Here is a 19,348-nt window from a genome sequence, read left to right as displayed (position 1 = left end):
AGCCAGACACAAATACACAGACTCACATACACAGCCAGACACACACTCAGACACACAGCCTCACACAGACACACACACAGATTCGCTCACACACACAGCCAGACACACTCAGGCAGACACACACACTCACACAAACACACACAGAGATTCACTTACACAGCCAGACACACACCGAGACACACTCACACACTCAGCCACACACACACAGCCAGACACACACACAGATTCACTCACACACTCAGCCAGACACACACACAGATTCACTCACACACTCAGCCAGACACACACACACTCACACAGACACACACACAGCCAGCCAGACACACACACACTCACACACTCACACAGACACACACACAGCCAGCCAGACACACGCTCCCCCTCGCACACAGACAGACACAGACCGACTCACGGACACACCCCGCACCCCGCTTCCCGGCACTTCACTGGCTGCTGCTCGGGCACCGCCCAGCCCCGCCGCTGGTCCCGCCGCGCTCGCAGCCCCGCTCCAGAGCCCGCGGGTCAGACCGGGCCAGGCAGGCGGAGGGCTCGGCTCGGCTCGGCTCGGCGCGGCGCGGCATGGAGCCCTGGCGGGTGCTGCTGCTGGCGGTGGCTTGGGGGCACCTCGCTGGCGGGGACGGGGACGGGGTCGCTGCTCAGGGTGAGTGACTCTGCCGGGCTGCTCCAGGGGCAGCTCTGAAAAACACCGACCCCCGGGCAGCCCCCCCCCGGGGCAACTACCCCCGGGCAGCCCCTGCCCTCCCCCACGTGGGGCAACTACCCCCGGGCAGCCCCCCCCGGGGCAACTACCCCCGGGCAGCCCCTGCCCTCCCCCACGTGGGGCAACTACCCCCGGGCAGCCCCTGTCCCCCCCGGGGCAACTACCCCCGGGCAGCCCCTGCCCTCCCCCACGTGGGGCAACTACCCCCGGGCAGCCCCTGTCCCCCCCGGGGCAACTACCCCCGGGCAGCCCCTGCCCTCCCCCACGTGGGGCAACTACCCCCGGGCAGCCCCTGTCCCCCCCGGGGCAACTACCCCCGGGCAGCCCCTGTCCACCCCGGGGCAACTACCCCCGGGCAGCCCCTGCCCTCCCCCACGTGGGGCAACTACCCCCGGGCAGACCCTGCCCTCCCCCCACGTGGGGCAACCAATTGTCCCCCCGACCCAGGATGCCCCTTCACTCTCCCCCTGACAACTATCCCCCTCCCCGGGCAGCCCCTGCCTCCCCCCCCCGGGGCAACCAACAACCCCTTTCCCCCCCAGCACTTGCCTTCCCCTGGGGCAAGCTGCCCAGTCTGGGGAAGGGCAGGCAGCTGCAGAGTCCTGGGGGGCAGGCATTGGAGATGGGGGGGAAGGACCCTAATTTGCCAGTTCCCGGGCTCAGCGCCTCGCCCGGTGCACCTGCGTGTCTGCCCGTGGCGGTCCGAGGGGAGCCCTGTGAGCCACGAGCGTCCTGCGGCACCTCGGGGACCCCCCGCTCTGTCTCGGCTCCCGCGCTTTCGTGGGCACAAGCCACCGCCGAGGCGAGCGGGGGGCCCGTGGGCGGCCGGGCCCCATGGCCTCTGCAGAGCTCTGAGGCTGGGGGCTGAGCGCTCAGCCCCTTTGCACTTGGAGTCTGGGAACCTCTCGAAGGAACCAACGTGCTCAAGGCCTGTTGCCCTGGGCAGCTGGGGCGAGTCCTGAGTAGCCCGGACATCCGCCTTGGGGCAGGCCTGCCCATTTACCTGCCCCGTGGGTCTGACCTCCCCCCCGGCTGGGGGCTGCGGAAGAGCCTGCCCCCCCGTGTTATAACTGGGCAGGTGTCTTAGCCTCAGGGGGGTGCTCCCTCACGGGTGTGTGGCCGGGGCTGGGTCCGCTTTCCCCTAGGGGGTTCCAGGCTAGCTGGGCGAGAGACCCAGCCCCATACAGGAAAGGCTGAGAATCAGGTTTCTACCCACAAAAGCTTGTGCCCTAACGATGGGTCAGTCTCTAAGGTGCCCCGGTCGCCTCGGTTTTGCGGCTACAGGCCGACATGGCTCCCCTCAGACCTGTCTGGCGTGGGGGTGGCTCGCCCGGCTGCTACCAGAGCCCAGCTAAACGAACTGGCGCCGTGCCCCCGGTGCGCTGCTGGGCTTGCGTTTGGTCTCGGCCGGCTTGCTACGGGCCCTGCCCCGGGTGGTACCAGCCCCGCCCCCGAGCTGTGCCCCTTCCCCCATTTGGTCCGGTGGGGAGGCCTCCGGGTGAAGCCCCATTGATCCTGGCCCCATGAGGGCCGTGGTTTCACCTGGAAGGCCTGTGCTGCGGGGGAGAACGCCGGTAGCTACAGTGAAAGCAAAGCGGCCGCCAGCAAGTCCCCGTCTCTCTCCAGCTCTGTGGCGGGCCTGCCTCAGATCCGTGTCGGTACGAAGGTCGCCCATTGGTGTCTGTTGCTAAGAGGTGCTGGGTCCCCGGGGGCCTCGGGCACAGGAAACGCACACGCTCCCTAGAGGGCGCAGCGCTGAGTTCGAGTTGTTACAAGCCCCCCTGCCCGGCTCTAAATATCCCTAACCCATGGGCACTGAGAAACCAGAGCTGGGGGCCCACCTGAATTTAGCAGCCTGCCTGCCTACGGGACTGATTTTTCCATTGCCTTGTGGGGTCCGTTACCCCCGGCCACGGGAGGGCAAGGTGGCGTTTTACAACCGCTGCAAGTTGCTGCTAGAGATGGGAGGTCATGGAGAATGAGGCCCCTTGGCTTTGCAACGGGGCCACCCCCGAACCTCAAATCCATTTGACTCCGAACCAAGGGCGTCCCTGCGGCGGCAGCTGGAGCCTTGTTCTGCTAAGAACTTTGTTAAGGTAAAACAGCACGAGGTGTGGGTTTGCCTGCGGGACCGCAGGAAGGGCTGTCTGCCGTGCAGCTCGTCCGAGACGCCAGCCAGCCGACAACCCCCCTCGCACAAGAACATTTGGAAGCAGCCACGCTGCGCCTGCCACTGCGCCAGCCCGGGTGCAAAGCTTGACTCCTGCGGGGCAGTCGGCTTTTGCTTCTTCCTGGCGCGATCCACCGCGGTCCCTCCTCCACGAAGCGTTCTGAAGTAAGGTCCCCGTGGCATCCTCTGGGCGAGCTGCAAATATTCCTGGTGTTTATGCTGGCCCCAGCCTCGGGAGGCATCCGACAGGCCCCCAGGTTCATCTTCATCTGCCCTGTGGCACCTTAGCGACGAACCGATGTATTAGGGCATCCGCTTTTGTGGGTGCGCCTCTGCCGAAGTGGCTTTACCCAGGAAAGCTTGTGCCCCAAAAAATCTGTTCGTCTCTAAGGTGCCCCAGCCCCCCGGGACGTAGGGTTCCTGCTTTGCATTGACGTCTGGGTTTGTAATGTACCCAGGCGCCACTGGGCAGAGCTGGGAACTGAGCCTAGATCTCAGCCTGGTGCCTGTGCCGCAAGACAGATCTGTGACGTGGCCTTTGCTGCTCTGACCCTCACTGCACCTCTGAGCCTGGTGTGACACGAATAAAACGACTCCTGCTTGTGCGTTGTGCGGGGTCCCCGGCGGAGCTGGCAAAGGGAGCACGGGTCACTGGGACCCTGGCTGCAAAGGGAGCACGGGTCACTGGGACCCTGGCTGCAAAGGGAGCACGGGCCACTGGGACCCTGGCTGCAAAGGGAGCACGGGCCACTGGGACCCTGGCTGCAAAGGGAGCACGGGCCACTGGGACCCTGGCTGCAAAGGGAGCACGGGTCACTGGGACCCTGGCTGCAAAGGGAGCCCGGGTCACTGGGACCCTGGCTGCAAAGGGAGCACGGGTCACTGGGACCCTGGCTGCAAAGGGAGCACGGGTCACTCGGACCCTGGCTGGAGTCAACTCTCCGCCCAGACCCAGGGAAATCGTGGGGACCAGCTGCCCTAACAGTGTCAGCCCCCGGAACCCTGTTCTCCTAGAGAAACGATGATCAGCTGGTTCTGCCCCAGCCTGGGGTTTCAGAGACCTGGATTCAGTCCTTGCCCCTCCACCGTGGCCTTGGACCACTCACCAAGGCTGTGTGGCCAATATCCTCTGAGGTATTGGGTGACTCGTTCCCACTGAGTTCAGTGGAGTTAAGAGCCTTCGTACCTTGGAGGGGCTGAGCCGCTGAGCCCAACTTCCCCTTTCACAGCAATCTCCCCCCCGCACAGGGGTGTGGTGAGCATGTGCCCTCTAACTTTTCCCATCCCAGCGCAGAATAAATTTTGTTCTGGGCACTGAGGCGTGTGCAGATGTGCACCACCAATAGAAACACCTGCTGTGGGCGCTCTGCCAGTCAGCTGGACGGCGTTTGGCTCTTTCTGCGGTGACCACCCAAGCGGTCAGGTCGCGGGGAGCGCTGGTCGTGACCCTAACTGCATTGAAGCAGGGGAGCTGCCCAGCTGCTGCAGCCGTGGGGCTAGGGAAGCGCCGTTGATTTGGATTCAGTCCCTACTGAGCCACAGCTCAAAGGGTGAAATCCTGACCCACTAAAATCGGTGATGTTCGGCGCTCGCCCTAGCAGTCTCCAGGACCTTTGCCCCAGTAGCCTGGGGAATTCGCTCCTTCCCAGGGATTGCGAACCCAGGCTTGTGACCTCGTTAAAGAGCCCCAGAGAAGCAGGCAAAGGTTTGCCCCGAGGTCCAGGCCAGGTTGCATCCTGCACCTTGCAATTCTCCCCTGCAGCTTGTATGTGACAGGGCAAACCAGAATCCCCTTTCTCCCCTGGGTTGCTACTTGGCTTGTGTGGCCCTCCCTGCGGTAGCTACCGTGCTACTGCCGTAGAAGTGCTCCTGACGGCTCCGTTTGCAGGGTTTCGGGGGTCCATCGCGCTGACAGGCACTGAATATTGAGGGACCCTGAAGAGGGATGAGGCCCACTTGGAAATGCAAGAGGCTGGGTGTGTGTGTGTGTGTGTGTGTGTGTGAGAAAAGGTGATGGCCAGGTGAATGCTCATGGGGAAGCCTTAGACCAGTGTCTGTCTCAGTCTCCGACCCGTCCTGCTCTTCATCTGCAAGTTACGCCAACTAAGCCGTTTGGAACTCGTCCGAGATTCCCGAAAGCCTGGTTCGGTTGTGTCCTAATGCAGAGGTTTTGCCCTCCACAGTGTCAGCACCTATGATCAGGGGTTTCCAAACGAGGTGGGAACAGCCGGGCACGCTGCAAGTCGGGAAGCAGGCGGGTTGGCAGAGCCACGAGGGGGTAGAGAGCCATGAGGCAGGTCTTAGTACCCGCCACTCAGTGAACGATGCTTGGAGGAGGCAGCAGCTTCGGCAGCAAGCGATAAGGTCTCGTGTGGGGCCGAGGCGGGGGAGCAAATAGGCCCGAGAGGAGAAACGCCTCAAAGGCAGTTAGGTGCCTTAAGGCACCTTTGGAGATTTTGGCCTTGGCACCTGCCACTCCATTTATTTTGCTGGGAGCTCAGCGCGTCTTGGGATCAGGCCCGGAATTAGCGTCTGAACTTGGAGACGGGGAAACCTCGGGGATCCCCAGGTTTTCCGATTTTGGAGGGGGCATTTTAAAAGCTGAACCTGCATTTTGCTCCAGATCCCTTAGCCTGGGCTCCGCTCCACCCTGTTCCTTCACCGGGGTAGGAAAGTGACGTAGCGAGGCTGACCTAGCCCCTGGGGTAGACCGAGCTGTGCCGAGGGCTGGGACTCTCCACTTGATATAGCTGCTGCCTCTGGGGGAAGTGGAGTCCCGGCAGTCCATGAGTATGGACAAACCCGCGGATACTGGTTGGAACTGACGGCTGTGTGAAAATGGGGGACTCCAGAGCAGACGTCACTGAGCCTTGCCTCGCCCAATTCATATCCTTAACAGATGACGAACAGGTAATTCGGGGCCAAGTTCCAGGCTTGACCACCAGGTAATCACAACGTCCAGTTCTGAAGGAGGGAGTGTTGTCTAGTGGTTAGATCAAACATTGGGCCTCCGCCTTCTAGGCCTGCCTCTAGGAGAGTGTGGTCTGCAAGCGGAGGCAGTGGCCTGGGACTCCCATGTTCTGTTCTGCTGTAGCACGGAGTTGTTCCTGACGTAGGCAAGTTTTGTAGCGGGGCTTGTCTCACGGGACTCTTACACCAGTGTACGGGGTGAACAGGAGCCAGTCGTTGGTGCTTGCATGAGCACTAGGGTTTGTCCGCACGGGGAAGCTGTTGTGGATAAAGGTGGGTGCAAAGTGGAAGTGGAACAGCCGTGTCTGGATAACGCCGCATGGGGACACCTGCACAGCGCCATTGGCAAGTAGATAAAGCTAACCCAGAGCCAGGCACTCGGGCTGCACACGCGGAGTGACGCGGGAACAGCTGCGTGTAAAGTACCTGTTTCCTGTTTAGTTTATTGTGCTTGGGAAGGGGTTGAAGACACTCAAACTCCTTTCTTGCTGGAATAGGAGTTTCCACAGGGGGCATTCCACTCATCTGGGCAACCCATTTAAAAAAAAAAAATCACTCTGTGCCTCAGTTTCCCCACCAGGAACCTGATTCCCCCAGCAGGGGGCGCTGGGAGGATTAACTCTGATGCATGTGGTGCTATGTACAAAGGGCCATGGCAGTTCTCAGGGCTGAATCCTGCTCGGGTTTACAGGCTGCCTGGAACACGGGTGTGATTAAGAGCAGAATCCAAACTCCTGGCTTGTGTGCCAAGAAGCGCTGCTGGCCGGGGAGGGGGCAGCCCCTGTCTGCAGCTGGAGGGGGGCTCCACAGGGTCAGATGCTCCAGGGTCATCCGTGTGGGTTGACCCAAGCCTGCAGCATGGGGAGGGGGAGGGGGGGAACCAGGCAGAAGGATTTGAACTCAGTGGCTGGGTTTGTTCAGGATTGACCCTGCGTGAGGCCAGGGTGGGAGACGTGGGCTCCCTCTCCCCAGGGCGCAGCTCAGACCCCCCCCCCACCCGTCTAACTAGTGACTGGGGCGGGACTAGGAACATTGTTCCTGGGTGGCCTGCGCTGTCCATCCGAGGGCCCAGGTACGGAGCCTGCTAAAGGAGAACGGAGGGGCCAGGCTGCAGTGGGGAAACCCTCCCTCGGGCGGGCCGCCAGTCTGGCGCGTCTTGGGCTGGGACCAGCCTCTCCTCTCTGCGCCGGCTCCGCCCCTCGAGCTGTGCCCCTGCCTGGCAGGGGGTGAAAACTGGCCCCCACGTCTCACTCAGTCCAGATGGAGCGACTGGGAAAACAAAGCAAGCAGCCGGCTCACAAGGGCGGAAATGGCAGAGGACTCGCTCACAAAGAGGGAGAGAAGAGAAATGATTCGCTCGGGAGAGGGAGAAACAAACAGGCTTTTGACTCAGGGAGATCCGATGCCAACGGGCTGGCTGGTTCCCAGGGCACTGTCTGCAGCGCCCGGTGGTCAAGCCGCGGCCACATACTCCAGCGATTGGTCATAAGGCATTGACGTCCCACACGCCTGCTCCTCCGGGGCAGCCGGGAACGTTGCAGTGCTGCACGCGGACGTAGGGCAGCCTGCCCCACTGGGGTCACAGCACCCGGGCATCCCTGGCATGGCCCGCTGGTGGCCAGGGAGGCGCAAAGTCTTCCCAGCCTCTACTCGTCTGGCTGGGGTGCTCTGTGCCTTTTCGGAATGGCTGTAAAGGGTGAAAACCTAGGAAAGGGGGAAGTAAACTGGGGCAGGGCTGGGAATCCCCAGAGCCTGGACTCTTATCCCAGATTGAAACCCACAGATCCGGAGCTCGGACTGAGCTGGGACGGGATGGCTGTTCAGTGCCTGCAGGACGTCCCACAGCCTGGCTCCCTGGGAATGCGAACAGACGCCTGCTAAACTGAACTAAAGAAGCGCCCAGCCCTGGTGGCTGCTGAGCCGCTTGAGAACCTGCCTCGCCGGGGGCGGTGGCACGGGGGCAAACGAAACGCCTCCCAAGTTGCTGTGTTCGAAACGCCTCTTGGTTTTCAAGCCCGTCTGAACGGCTGGAGTGCCAGGAAGGCCGGTCTCGGGCCGGCTGTGGGACCGGCGGTTCTTGGAGTCTCCAGTTGAGACGCGCGGTGCCGTTCTCCTCACTGACTCTCCCCCGCGTCCATTTCCCAGAACCTGGTGGCGGAGGGTCAGTCGGGTCTGGCTCAGCGGGGGTGCAGAGACTGCCTCCTCACACCCAGACGTTTGCAGGCAGCTTGCCAGCTGCTGCCCCAGGCTTTGCAGGCCGTGCTGCTCCAGAGCGCCCTGTATTGGCGCACGCGATGGCAATGCCCACGCCCACCTTTTCCAGATCCAGCGTATGGCCCCGGGGCTGAGCACTGTGGCGCCTTGGCCGGCGGACGGGCGGGCTGCAGGCCTCCAGAAGCCCCGGCGGGCGGGGACGGACTCCCGCGCTCGGCGCTGTTGAAGTGGTGCCGAGGCTCCGGGCTGGCTCTCCCAGGGGCGAGCGTTACCCGGTACGTGCAGTGGCTCCAGTGGGGAGACACGGCCTCCCACGTGCGGGTCTCACGGGCTCCTCTCTCCGGACAGGTGGGATCTGCTGGCTGCAGCAGGGGAAGGAAGCCAAATGCACCATGATCCTCAAGACGGGCGTGACCTGGGAGGAGTGCTGCAGCAACAGCAACGTGGACGTCGCTTGGTCCAACTACACCCAGCCAGGCAACAAGATCAGCCTTCTGGGCTTCCTGGGACTGGTGACCTGCCATCCGTGCAAAGGTAGCCGTGCGCAGCCGTGCGCAGCCGTGCTGGTCTGGGAGGTGCCCGGGGCGGGGGGCATGAGGCCGTTGTGCTGTACGATAAATATGTCCTTGTGTGGGGGGCCGCTGGAGCCCTCAGCTGAGGTCAGGGTCCCGTTGTGCGGGGTGCGGTGCAGACGCAGGACGTCTACGCTGCCAAGAACATCCCGGTGCCGCCCGCCCAGCCTTGCAAGAGGAGCTGTGCAGCGGTTCCCACCGTGGCTCTGAGCCCCACCCCCTCTGGGTCCCGCACTCCACACCCCCTCTGGGTCCCGCACTCCAATTCCTGCTCTGACTGTGCAGGAACCTCCACGCTGCTGTCTGTAGCCCCTCAGCCTGAGCCCAAGTCAGCTGGGCTGTGAGATCAGCCTCGCCCCTGGCCACAGGCAGCGAAAAGCACCGAGCCTGGGACCGCGGAGCTCAGTGCTAGCAGCCAGCTGGCTCTCAGCTGAGGAGTAGGCTCCAGGTTCTCGCTGGTCGTGGTCTCAGTGCCACACGCTGGGTGCGTGAGCTGCACCTCGTGCTGCCTAGCCAGGTCGAGCTCCCCCAGGGGTAGACCGGCAAGGCCGAGAGGTGGATTAACAATGTGGATGGAAAATCCCTCCTGTCTTATCATATTATGGAGCTAGACCTACCTCATAGAGCTGGAGGGGACCTTGCGAGGTCATTGAGTCCAGTCCCCTGCGACCCCTGCTTTGCTCCAGATCCCTAAACAGCCCCCTTGAGGATTGAACTCACAACCCTGGGGTTAACAGGCCAGCGCTCAAACCACTGAGCTATCCTGCCCCTGTCTGCCAGGCAGTGTCTATGCCGGGGGTGGGGAACCTCAGGCCTTGGGGGGTTCGTTACAGCAGGGACAGGAGCTGCTGGGGTAATTCCCTGGCCTCTCACCCCAGAGCAACAGGAGCAGATGCCTTGGGTGGGTACCCGGGCGCCTGCAGGAAAATCAGTGTCACAAGGTGTGTTCCACCTAGCAGCAAGGTCCCCGCCGAGGGGCTGCGGTTGGCGTTGTGCCCGCAGAATTCGGGGGGGCACCGCGGGCTGGCACAGCCCCTGCCTCAGGCAGCAGAATGCCAGGCGTGCGCCGGGTTACGCGTGCAGGAGCCTCGTGCATCCCTGGTGCACTCTGCGGAGACGCCTCCTCCCACTGCTGCCCACCCTGTGCAGGGGGCAGCGCAGGACAATTCCCCCCCCCCCCCCCCCCGGGCGGTTGGAATGAACTCCCAGGCCCGGGAGCAGCGGAGCCCAAGTGCGCGACGCCAGCTCGTGGCTGCTCGTTTCCCGTGAACTAGCAGCTTCCCCCTGCTGGCGCCTCCCCTTCCAGCTTCCCTGAGGCTGGTTTGTTTATTTCCCGCTCTCCCCTCCGGCATCTCCCCAGGCCTCCCTGTCCCAGGCTCCTTGCAAAGCGGGCCGCGCTCCAGCTGTGTGCTCCAAGCCAGCCAGCCGCTTTGGGGCGAGCCGGAGGCCGGGTGAGGACGGGCCGGGGGACTTGCTGGCCGGAGGCGCGAGTGGGCGGGCTGGGAAGGTCGCGGGGTTCAGAGTCTTGTTTGACAAAGGTCGCCACGGGACAGCCCCGGCCCAGTGCCCCCCTCGTGCCTGGGCAGACCCGGCTGCCCCCGCCCTGCATTAGCCAGGAGGGGTCCCCAGAAGGGAACAGCGCGACCCGTGGTGAGAGGCTGGGGGGAGCAAACCCTCCCTCCTGGTCCTTGATTCCTTAGAGACCAGCCCCAGGTGGCAGGAGTCAACTTGGAAACTTCCCCCAATTCAGGATTCTTAGGATCAGGTTGGCATCTGATGTCTGGCGTTGCATGGCCCGTGTCACGTGCCCCCCCCCCCCGCCGCCCCCCCCGCCCCGTGGCCCGTGTCACATGCCCCCCCCGCCCCGTGGCCCGTGTCGCCCCCCCCGCCCCGTGGCCCGTGTCGCCCCCCCCGCCCCGTGGCCCGTGTCGCCCCCCCCGCCCCGTGGCCCGTGTCGCCCCCCCCGCCCCGTGGCCCGTGTCGCCCCCCCCCCGCCCCGTGGCCCGTGTCGCCCCCCCCCCCCGTGGCCCCCCCCCCCGTGGCCCGTGTCGGGCGACTCTTCCCCGTGTCGCGTGGAAGTGGAGTGATGTGCCCACAACCTGTTCCACTCCCCCAGCTGCAAGCCACGTGGCTCTGCTTCCTGCAGGGGAGTGTGCCGAGAGCCACGGCACTCTGCTTCCCCCCCTGCTGCTGGGCCCAGGCCACCCAGAAGCTCTGGCCCCTTGCCCCTCCCACCCATGGCATTTGGGGGGACACATGCCCCTTCTCCCCCCCCCCCCCCCCCCAGCTAAGCAGCTTGTTTAAGGTCACGTGGCGAAGTCTGAAATGAAGTACAGCTCTCCTGAGTCATGCGCCCCCCCCCCCCCCCTGGTCTGCCCGGCCACCCCGAGAGCTTCCCCCAGCAAGTCCCGCCCAGGCCCCGCACCAGAGGGAGGCTTGGGAAGGGCAGGAGGGAGGCCCTGGGCCTGTGCCTGCCAGGCCGGCTGGGGCAGGCTCAGAGGCAGCTGGGAGTGGGGCGGTGGCCGACCGGCTGCCCCCGGGCCCTGCTGTGCCTGCACCAGCCCTGCCCGCTGCAAGGGGCCCGCGTGTGCCCGGCTCGCCCCGTGGGCGCGTTCGGCCGAGGCTGGCGCCGGTCAGAGCTGCTGCCCCGCGGGGGCCAGCCCCACCCGCCCCAGGACCCAGGCCCTGCAGCTCGAGGGGCTCGCAAGCCCGGCCCAGCTCCGGGCAGTGGCCACAGCTTGGCTGGGGGCTCCGGGCCGAGCAGGAAAAGCAGCTCGGCCCCCCGCCAGGGCTTTTTCCCTCCACAAAATGGGGACAAGCTCCCCAGGGAATTCCCCCCTCCCCCCCTCCCCCGGTGATCTTCCTGGGTAACCGCCCCATACCTCCTGCCTCGCCCCCCTGTGAAATCCCCCCCCCCCCGCCCCGGGTAAATCTCCCTTCCCTTCCACAGGCTCTTCCTGCATCTGTGCCTCCTGTTCCAGCCCCCTCCCACGGGCAGGTTCCCGGCCCCACCCCCTCCAAGGGAAACCGAGGAAGCACCAAAGAGCCGCAAGTCAGATAATACCCCGGCGGGGGTCGAGCGCCCCGGACCAGAGCAGGGCAGCAAGACCCCCAGCCGGGCGATGCCGACAGGGCGGAGGTAGGGAGCGGTCCTGTGAAGCAGAGACGCTGGGCCAGAGTTGCTTGTGCAATGTGGTGCGAACGCTCCTACCGGGGCACCCCGATTCCCCCGGCCGCATCGCCCACTGCCGGAGCCGTGCTAACTAGCCCCTCGCGGGGGCCATGTGGCCCCCGTCAGCGCTGCGCACCCCCACATGCCTCCCGCGTGCGGGGAAACTCCGCCGCTCGCCACGTGCACGGGAGTTCAAGGGCCCCTTTGAGCCCGGGCAGACGGTTTTCGCTAGGAGGCGACCCGGGGTGACAATGCAGCCGTCTGTTCCTTCCTCCCCCGCCTGGAGGGAGAGAGGCGCCCCAGACAGACCCCCCTCGCTCGGCCCATTCTTGTTTTCAAGTCACGGAGGCCGGCCGCGAGACAGGGCTGGGCATTGTGTGGGGAAGGGAACTTGTTGATCACAGATGCCTGCATGGTCTGTGCTGCCTGGGGGTGCGGCGCACGACTGAGCAGGGCGCTCTGGTGCACGAGAGACCGAAATGGCTCTTGAAAACAGCTGGGCCAGCCTCTCGGCAGCTGGAAACCGGCACGGCTCCCTGGAGTAACTTGGCCGGGTGCCCCCAGCTGCTCCCTGTGGGTCTGGCTGGCACAGGCGCTAGGGTCATTCCCTGGTCCCAGCAGGGGCCCCCGGCATGCTCTGGAACCCAGCGATCGGTCCGGGGAGCTCGGCGGCCGGCGAGTAGCAGCCAGGCAAGAGGAGCGGTTGGGTTATGGCTCCACCTGCCCCCTTGCCCAGAGACGCCAACGGGTGTGTGGGTGACACCCCCACCTCCTCCGAGACTGCGCTGCAGTGAGCGCTCTCCAGGCCGAGGGCAGAGCGGGCCGGGGGGCTGACCCTCAGTGCCCCGGGTCTGTGGCCCAGCCGGGGGCTGTTTGGGGCTGCTGGCATGTCCAGGACACAGGACCTCCGCAAGAGGCGTCGCTGGTCGGACCCCACCCAGGACTGACACCGTGTGGTCTGAGCGCCCCCCCGGTGGTGTCACAGTGGCCCTGCTGCGTGCCATCCTCTCTCATAAGAGCGGCCAGACGGGGTCAGGCCGAAGGTCCGTCCAGCCTCGTGTCCTGTCGGCCCACAGCGCCCAGCGCCAGGTGCCCCAGAGGGAGTGAACAGAGCAGGGAACCGTCCAGTGAGCCCTCCCCTGTCGCCCATTCCCAGCCTCTGACAAACTGAGGCTAGGGACGCTCTCCCTGCCCATCCTGGCTAATAGCCATTGATGGGCCTAACCTCCATGAATCTAGCTAGCTCTTCTTTGAACCCGTTAAAGACCTGGTCTTCACCTCATCCTCCGGCGAGGAGTTCCACAGCTTCACTGTGCACTGAGTGAAGAAAAACTTCTTTTTGTTTGTTTTAAGCCTGCTGCCTGTTCATTTCATTTGATGATCCCTAGTTCTTCTATTGTGGGAACAAGTCAATAACTTTTCCTTATTCACTTTCTCCACACCACTCCTGATTGTATAGACCTCGATCCTCTCCCCCCTTAATCTCTTTTCTAAGTTGAAAAGTCCAATCTCTCTTCATATGGGACCCGTTCCAAACCCCTCAGCATTTTTGTTGCCCTTTTCTGAACCTTTTCCAATGCCAATATAACTGTTTTTGAGATGAGGTTACCACTTCTGTCCGCAGTATTCCAGATGTGGGCGTCCCATGGTTTTATACAGAAGCAATAAGACTATTCTCTATCCCCTTAATGATTCCCAACACTGTTTGCTTTCTTGCCTGCCGCTGCGCACTGCGTGGATGTTTTTGGAGAACTACCCACAACGACTCCTAGATCCCTCTCTTGAGCCGTTGTAACTAAATTAGTCCCCGTCGTATTGTTTGTGTAGTTGGGTTATTTTTCCAAGGTGCAGCATGTTACATTTATCCACATTCCATTTCATTTGCCATTTTGTTGCCCAGTCACTTAGCTGGGTGAGACCTTTCGAAGCTCGTCACAGTCTGCTTTGGTCTGAACTATCTGAGCAGTTTGGGATCATCTGCCGTTTTGCCTCCTCACTGTTTCCCCCTTATCCAGACCATTTCTAAATAAGTTGAATAGGACGGATCCCAGGACGGATCCTTGGGGAACCCCATTAGTTACCTCTCTCCACTCGGAAAACTGACCATTTCTTCCTCCCCTTTGTTCCCTGTCTTTTAACCAGTTGTCGGTCCACGAAAGGACCTTCCCGCTTATCCCATGGCAACCTATCAGGAGGTGCCGTGGGGGAGCCTGGATTCCGATCCCCTGGGCGATGGGGGGTTCCCTCAGCCTTGCTTTTCCCCGGGAGGATGGGGGGCCAGATTTGAACCAGGCTGGTTCTTGGTCTGCTCCTGGGCCGTGGCCTCGGCTCACGTTGCAGAGGGACGGTGCAAACCGAGGGGTAACTCCTCTCTCCTCTCCTCTCCCCAGAGACCTGTGAGGGGGTGCAGTGCGGGCCTGGCAAGGTCTGCAGGATGAAACATGGCCGCCCCCACTGCACCTGCGCCCCGGACTGCTCCAGCCTGCCCAAGAAGCTGCAGGTGTGCGGCTCAGACGGCTACACCTACCGCGACGAGTGCGAGCTGCTGACCGCCAAGTGCCGGGACCACCCCGACCTGGAAGTGATGTACCAAGGCAAATGCAAAAGTATGTTTCTCCCCCCCCCCCGCCCCCTCAGCCTGCACGCGATGGGAGAGTAGCAGCCGCCGGGGAAGCCCCCAAAGCGCCTGAGCGGGAGTTCCCAGGGGAACCGGAGCCAAGGGCGCGATGTTTGCCGATGGCCCTCGCTTCTCCGGCGTTTCGGGCACTGGAGCCCTGCTCGTCCTGCACCTTTTTTAAGGCCCCAGGATTTTTCAGCCCCAGTGCTCCCTGAAGTGCGCTGCGCCGTGTCGCGTGCATTGCGCATCTTGCACCGGAGCCAGGGATGGGCGAGGTTACCCACGTCCTCACCCGGTAACTAGTTAACTGGCGGGTCGGGGGGACCAACCAGCGGCCTGGGCCACAGGACCCCACCTGGCTGAGGCAGCCCCCACCGGGGAGGGCTGGGCCCCGTCACCGCCTGACCCCGCTGCGTAAGCCCCGTGCGAGCGCGTTTCCGCGCGGCAGGGAGCAATGGCGCAGGCTCGCCGGGGGGCGCGGCAGGGAGCAATGGCGCAGGCTCGCCGGGGGGCGCGGCAGGGAGCAATGGCGCAGGCTGGCCGGGGGGCGCGGCAGGGAGCAATGGCGCAGGCTGGCCGGGGGGCGCGGCAGGGAGCAATGGCGCAGGCTGGCCGGGGGGCGCGGCAGGGAGCAATGGCGCAGGCTCGCCGGGGGGCGCGGCAGGGAGCAATGGCGCAGGCTGGCCGGGGGGCGCGGCAGGGAGCAATGGCGCAGGCTGGCCGGGGGGCGCGGCAGGGAGCAATGGCGCAGGCTGGCCGGGGGGCGCGGCAGGGAGCAATGGCGCAGGCTCGCCGGGGGGCGCGGCAGGGAGCAATGGCGCAGGCTCGCCGGGGGGCGCGGCAGGGAGCAATGGCGCAGGCTCGCCGGGGGGCGCGGCAGGGCGGGAGGCAGGTGGCTGGCGGAGTGGATCTGGGCTGCTGCTCTGTGGGCTCTGGCAGGCTCCGCTCCGGCGGGGCTGCGCAGCGGGCTGAGCGCCCGGCGGTTGGCCAGTTTCCTTTGGCTCTGGCTGGGCCGCGCCTCGGTGGGGCACAGCTGCTGTTGGCGTCCCACTTCCATTGGGAGGGAATCGTGGTGCCCAGGGACGGGGGCGTGGCCGGGATCGAATCCCTGGGCGGCCGACGGGCTTGCCAGGCAAGATGGGGGGGGGGGTCTGCACCCCCCAAATGGGGCAAGGCCTTAGGCGGGGGCGGGGGCCCTCTTCCCCCAGCCCTTCAGCACCACCTGGAGATCGCTGCCCGGGGCTCCCATGGGGATTTAAAGGACCCCGGGCTCTGGCTGGGAGCTCCAGTCCCTTTCACATCACCTGGCCCTGGGGCAGCTGGACCCCCCTGCAGGTGTCTAGCCCGGGCTGCGTGGGCTGCACCGTGGGGAGGGGCCAGAGGGGTTGGCAGCGGCTGACGCTGGCAGGCGTGCGAGTGTCGCGCCGGCAGCAGCTGAGGCCGTGAGAGTCATTGCACTTGTGAGCGGAGTCGCGCCCGAGCTAGCGCCACGCCGGCGTCCCCCCCTCGGCCGCTGCAGGAAGCAAGCGAGAGCCGGGAGGGGAGTGTCTGGCTTGGTGCCGAATGAGTCGGGGATGCACGTTTTCCAAGGGGCTCCGCTTGCCTCGGTGCAGGACTGGGGCCTCCCCCCTCCCGTGGGGTTATTTCACGTGGTGAAACGGGGGAGCAGGATCCGGTCCGTGCTCCGTGACCCTTCGCGGGCTCCAGAACTCCCTGCGGGGGGCTCGCACCGCGCCCTGACGCTGCCTTGCCCCCGCTCTCCGCAGAGTCCTGCTCCAGCGTGGTGTGCCCCGGGACCCACACCTGCGTGGTGGACCAGACGGGCAGCGCCCACTGTGTGATGTGCAGGACGGCCCCCTGCCCGGACCCCTCCACCCTGGACCAGGTGCTCTGCGGCAACAACAACATCACCTACCTGTCTGCCTGCCAGCTCCGGCGGGCCACCTGCTTCCTGGGTCGCTCCATCGGGGTGCGGCACTACGGGAGCTGCCTGGGTACGTGGCACTGGGGAGGGGGGCGGTTAACCCGTTAACTAGCTGGCCTGGACGTCTCCCCCTTGGGTTAAGGTGGACGGGCAGGGCTGCTCCGGCTCGGCTGGACTAGCCCCTGCCTGCCATGGGCAGGGGTGTCTGAGAAGGGGGGGCGCTTTGGCCATGCTGCTGGTGGCCACGTCCTGGTGACTAGAGGCAGACTTTCCGTGGCCCAGGCCGGTACCCTGAGCCATCCGGGCGGGGGGGTTGGTATTTCCCGGCAGCTCATTCTCTTTGATGGCTCCGTTTCCAGCTGCGGCCAGGCCCCTCCCGGACGTGGGCGATGCCGAAGAAAACTACGTGTGAGGCGCTCCTCCTCGGCGGCGCGGCCGAGGCCAGGAGACGGGCATTACGTGCGCTGTACAAACCGTGTACCGGATATTTATTATGGAGACCCAAGAGCCTTATTTATAGCTGTCGACGTACCGCAGGGGCCCGGTTCCCGCTCCTCTGGCCCTGCCTCGGGGCACCGGGGGGGACGAGGGCGGCTTTACGCCACCTTGCTGCGCCTCATGGGGCAGGGCCCGGCGAGTCTCGGGGGGGCACCCCGCTTAAGGCCCCCCATGCTGCCAGAGGGCCTGGGTGTCCCTGGGCACGGGGCCCATGCTGCCCCCGAGGCAGCGCTCCCAAGGGGTCGTTTCCGTGTCTTAACTCTTGGTGCCCCCGGCTGCCCGCGCAGCCAGAGTCTTCCCGCGAGGGGTCTGGGCAGCTCCCAGTGCCGGGCCGCTGGCTTCAGAGCCGGTCGCCGCATCTTTGGTTTCCCTCTCGCCCAGCCCAGGCTGCCTCACGCGGCGCGGCGTCCGCAGGGACGTGGGGGCGGGTCTTCGGCAAGGGGTCCTGGACCTGCGACCGCTGGAGCGAAACACCTCCGTGCCGTGGCAGGCTCACGGGCCTGTGGACCCCCCTCCCGGCCAGGGCACCGGGCTCCAGGTGCGAGGTCTGGCTTTGGAGCCGCCTTCTCCCAGAGGAGCCGGGGGCCCCTTTCTCCTGGCCGTGCTCCTGTGCGGAGCCGCGGCGGCACTTTGCCGTCGGGCAGGGCCTGGGCTAAGAGCAGGACACCTCAGAACGGGCCCTGTGCCAGAGCGAGGGGCCTTTTTGCCCAACTAGCCCCACCCCCTTTTACCTGCAGCCAATGCCAGGCCTGGGGGGAGGATAAGAGGGGCGCCCGGCTCAGTTAGGGGCTGACCAGTGGCGAGGGAGGAGCTGGATCTGCTGCCTGTAGGAACAGGGCTGGCCACGGGAGCCTGCAAGCCTCCCACCCCTCCCCCGGCGCAAAGGGGGAGACCCTACGAGAAACCACGTTGAGGAGGGGGAAATTGGACTCTTGGGGCCACGCCCCAAACTTAGGAACCAGACTTAGAAAAGAGGCTGGAATTCCTGGGCCCAGGGCCCGAGCGGCAGGGGCCTACATCCCTTTGCCACCAGCTAACTCCAGGACCTAACCACTAGGCCACCCCACTGCCCGGGAAACCAGGCCCCAGGGAGATGAGTTAGAGACCAGCAGGCAGGTTGGGTCCCAGCTCTGACCCCTGATGTCCCCTCTGTCGGCTTTGCACCGTCCGTGTGAGTGAGAGGAGAACCCGGCCCAGTGCCTTTTGGGGGTGAAACATCGTCCCAGGGGGTTTCAGGTCAGCCCCTCCCTAGTTAAACCCCCGGGCGCCAGCTGGCCCCCACTGAAGGCTGCTGCTACAGAGCATGCTGCGGGTTTCCCTGCAAACTCTCTCCCCCGGCTGGGCACCGTCCCAGGCAGCTCCCCCAGGTCCCCCTCTGGGACCCAGAGCGGCAGCCGGGGAGAAGGGGGCGCAGTGAGGCTGCGCCTATGCTGCAGCGCTTTTCTGGGACACCTAAGGTCCAAGGAATACGTCCGCTGTTCAGGAACGCGGGTGCGCGCTCTCCCCGTCCCTGCGAGCCTCGTGCTGCGAGGCAGAAGGGCTGTGTCGGAAGAGCAGCTTGTCCTGGGATCTGGCCCCACGGAGACGCGCTGAGTTTCGGAAAAGAACAGCGGGCCCAGAGACACAAACTGCCGCCCGTGGGCTCTGCAGTCCAGGCGCAGCGGGAGGGGCCGGGGGTCGAGGCGCTGGCCTGAGGGCTGGGTGGTGCCTCCTCTCTTGGTCTGGTCTCGTGAGCGCCCCCGGTCCCCAAGTCCCGCCTCTCACCCCCCGCGTGTTAGCGGAGCCCAGCTGCTGTTACACTGGGGTGTCCGGGGAGTGGTGCCTGGCCCCTTCTCAGCCCCTCATGGGCACGTTCACGCTGCCCCCGCCGCTTCCTCCGACTGCCCCCCCCCCGGTATTTATTTTTCACACCCTCGGCGACATCGTGTGTGCTCCAGCCTGTGTAAATAGCGTAGCGTCTCCCGCACCGGGGACCCGGAAGCCCCTGCCTTTCTATTGTTCTATGTATTAAAGCCACCCTCTCTTCTACCTGTGCGGCTCTCGCAGTCCTTCCTGCGGCCGGGTCCGAGGTGCTGTCCCTGTGCTGGGTGGGGCACTCGCTGCTCTGCTGCGTTGGGGGCGAAGCCAGGCCCCTGTCCTTGTTTTCTTCCCGTAGGCTGCAAAGCGGAGGCCATGCCGGATTCAGAGGTTAAGGCCGTCAGGGGCCATGTGGCTGAACTGGCCCGACGTCTGCGGGACCCGGCATTCGTGGCTGAGCAAGAGCCTGTCTTAAGCAAAGAGCCGTTTCCCCGGATCGGAGGGTGGCAAAGGCGGAACCGTTCCGGGCACTTCTCTGTTCCAAGGGGCCTGAGTGACAGCTTGGAGGCGAGTCGCCCGCGGGCTCTGGGTAGCACTAGCGCTGTGGCCAGGCAGCACCTCTGAGCTGCAACGGGCCGTGGTGTTTTCATGGCCTCTGGTCTCTGGGCAGGGGTGGATTGAGACCTGCCAGAC

At 64.7% G+C, this 19,348-nt stretch overlaps 1 protein-coding gene across 3 annotated transcripts; it reads left to right on the top strand.

Annotated features, from left to right (window-relative positions):
• The first annotated feature begins 328 nt into the window (after window positions 1-328).
• FSTL3 (follistatin like 3) lies at window positions 329-18,886 on the top strand. Of its 3 annotated transcripts, none has more exons than XM_075902597.2 (6): window positions 329-661; window positions 8,424-8,609; window positions 11,598-11,786; window positions 14,210-14,425; window positions 16,203-16,430; window positions 16,720-18,886. In XM_075902597.2, the coding sequence occupies exons 1-6, from the start codon at window positions 580-582 to the stop codon at window positions 16,770-16,772; spliced, it is 954 nt and encodes a 317-aa protein (XP_075758712.1). In that variant the 5' UTR covers window positions 329-579; the 3' UTR covers window positions 16,773-18,886. The 3 variants fall into 3 exon arrangements, with proteins under 3 accessions (XP_075758712.1, XP_075758714.1, XP_075758713.1); XM_075902598.2 differs by lacking the exon at window positions 329-661 and adding an exon at window positions 8,216-8,350; XM_075902599.2 differs by lacking the exon at window positions 11,598-11,786 and having other exon boundaries at window positions 344-661.
• The last annotated feature ends 462 nt before the right edge of the window (window positions 18,887-19,348 follow it).

This window comes from Pelodiscus sinensis, chromosome 32 (genome assembly GCF_052426305.1).
Source record: "Pelodiscus sinensis isolate ZL-2025 chromosome 32, ASM5242630v1, whole genome shotgun sequence".
In the NCBI taxonomy this organism is placed as follows: Eukaryota; Metazoa; Chordata; order Testudines; family Trionychidae; genus Pelodiscus; species Pelodiscus sinensis.
Note: the sequence above shows the minus strand (reverse complement) of the source record. Positions and strands in the feature narration are given on the sequence as shown.

Excerpts from the sequence above, each read along its gene's own strand:
- FSTL3 (XM_075902597.2), top strand. The coding sequence starts at position 580 with ATGGAGCCCTGGCGGGTGCTGCTGCTGGCGGTGGCTTGGGGGCACCTC. Across the intron at positions 11,787-14,209 it reads GCGATGCCGACAGGGCGGAG|AGACCTGTGAGGGGGTGCAG; the intron begins GTAGGGAGCGGT and ends TCCTCTCCCCAG. Across the intron at positions 16,431-16,719 it reads GCACTACGGGAGCTGCCTGG|CTGCGGCCAGGCCCCTCCCG; the intron begins GTACGTGGCACT and ends CTCCGTTTCCAG.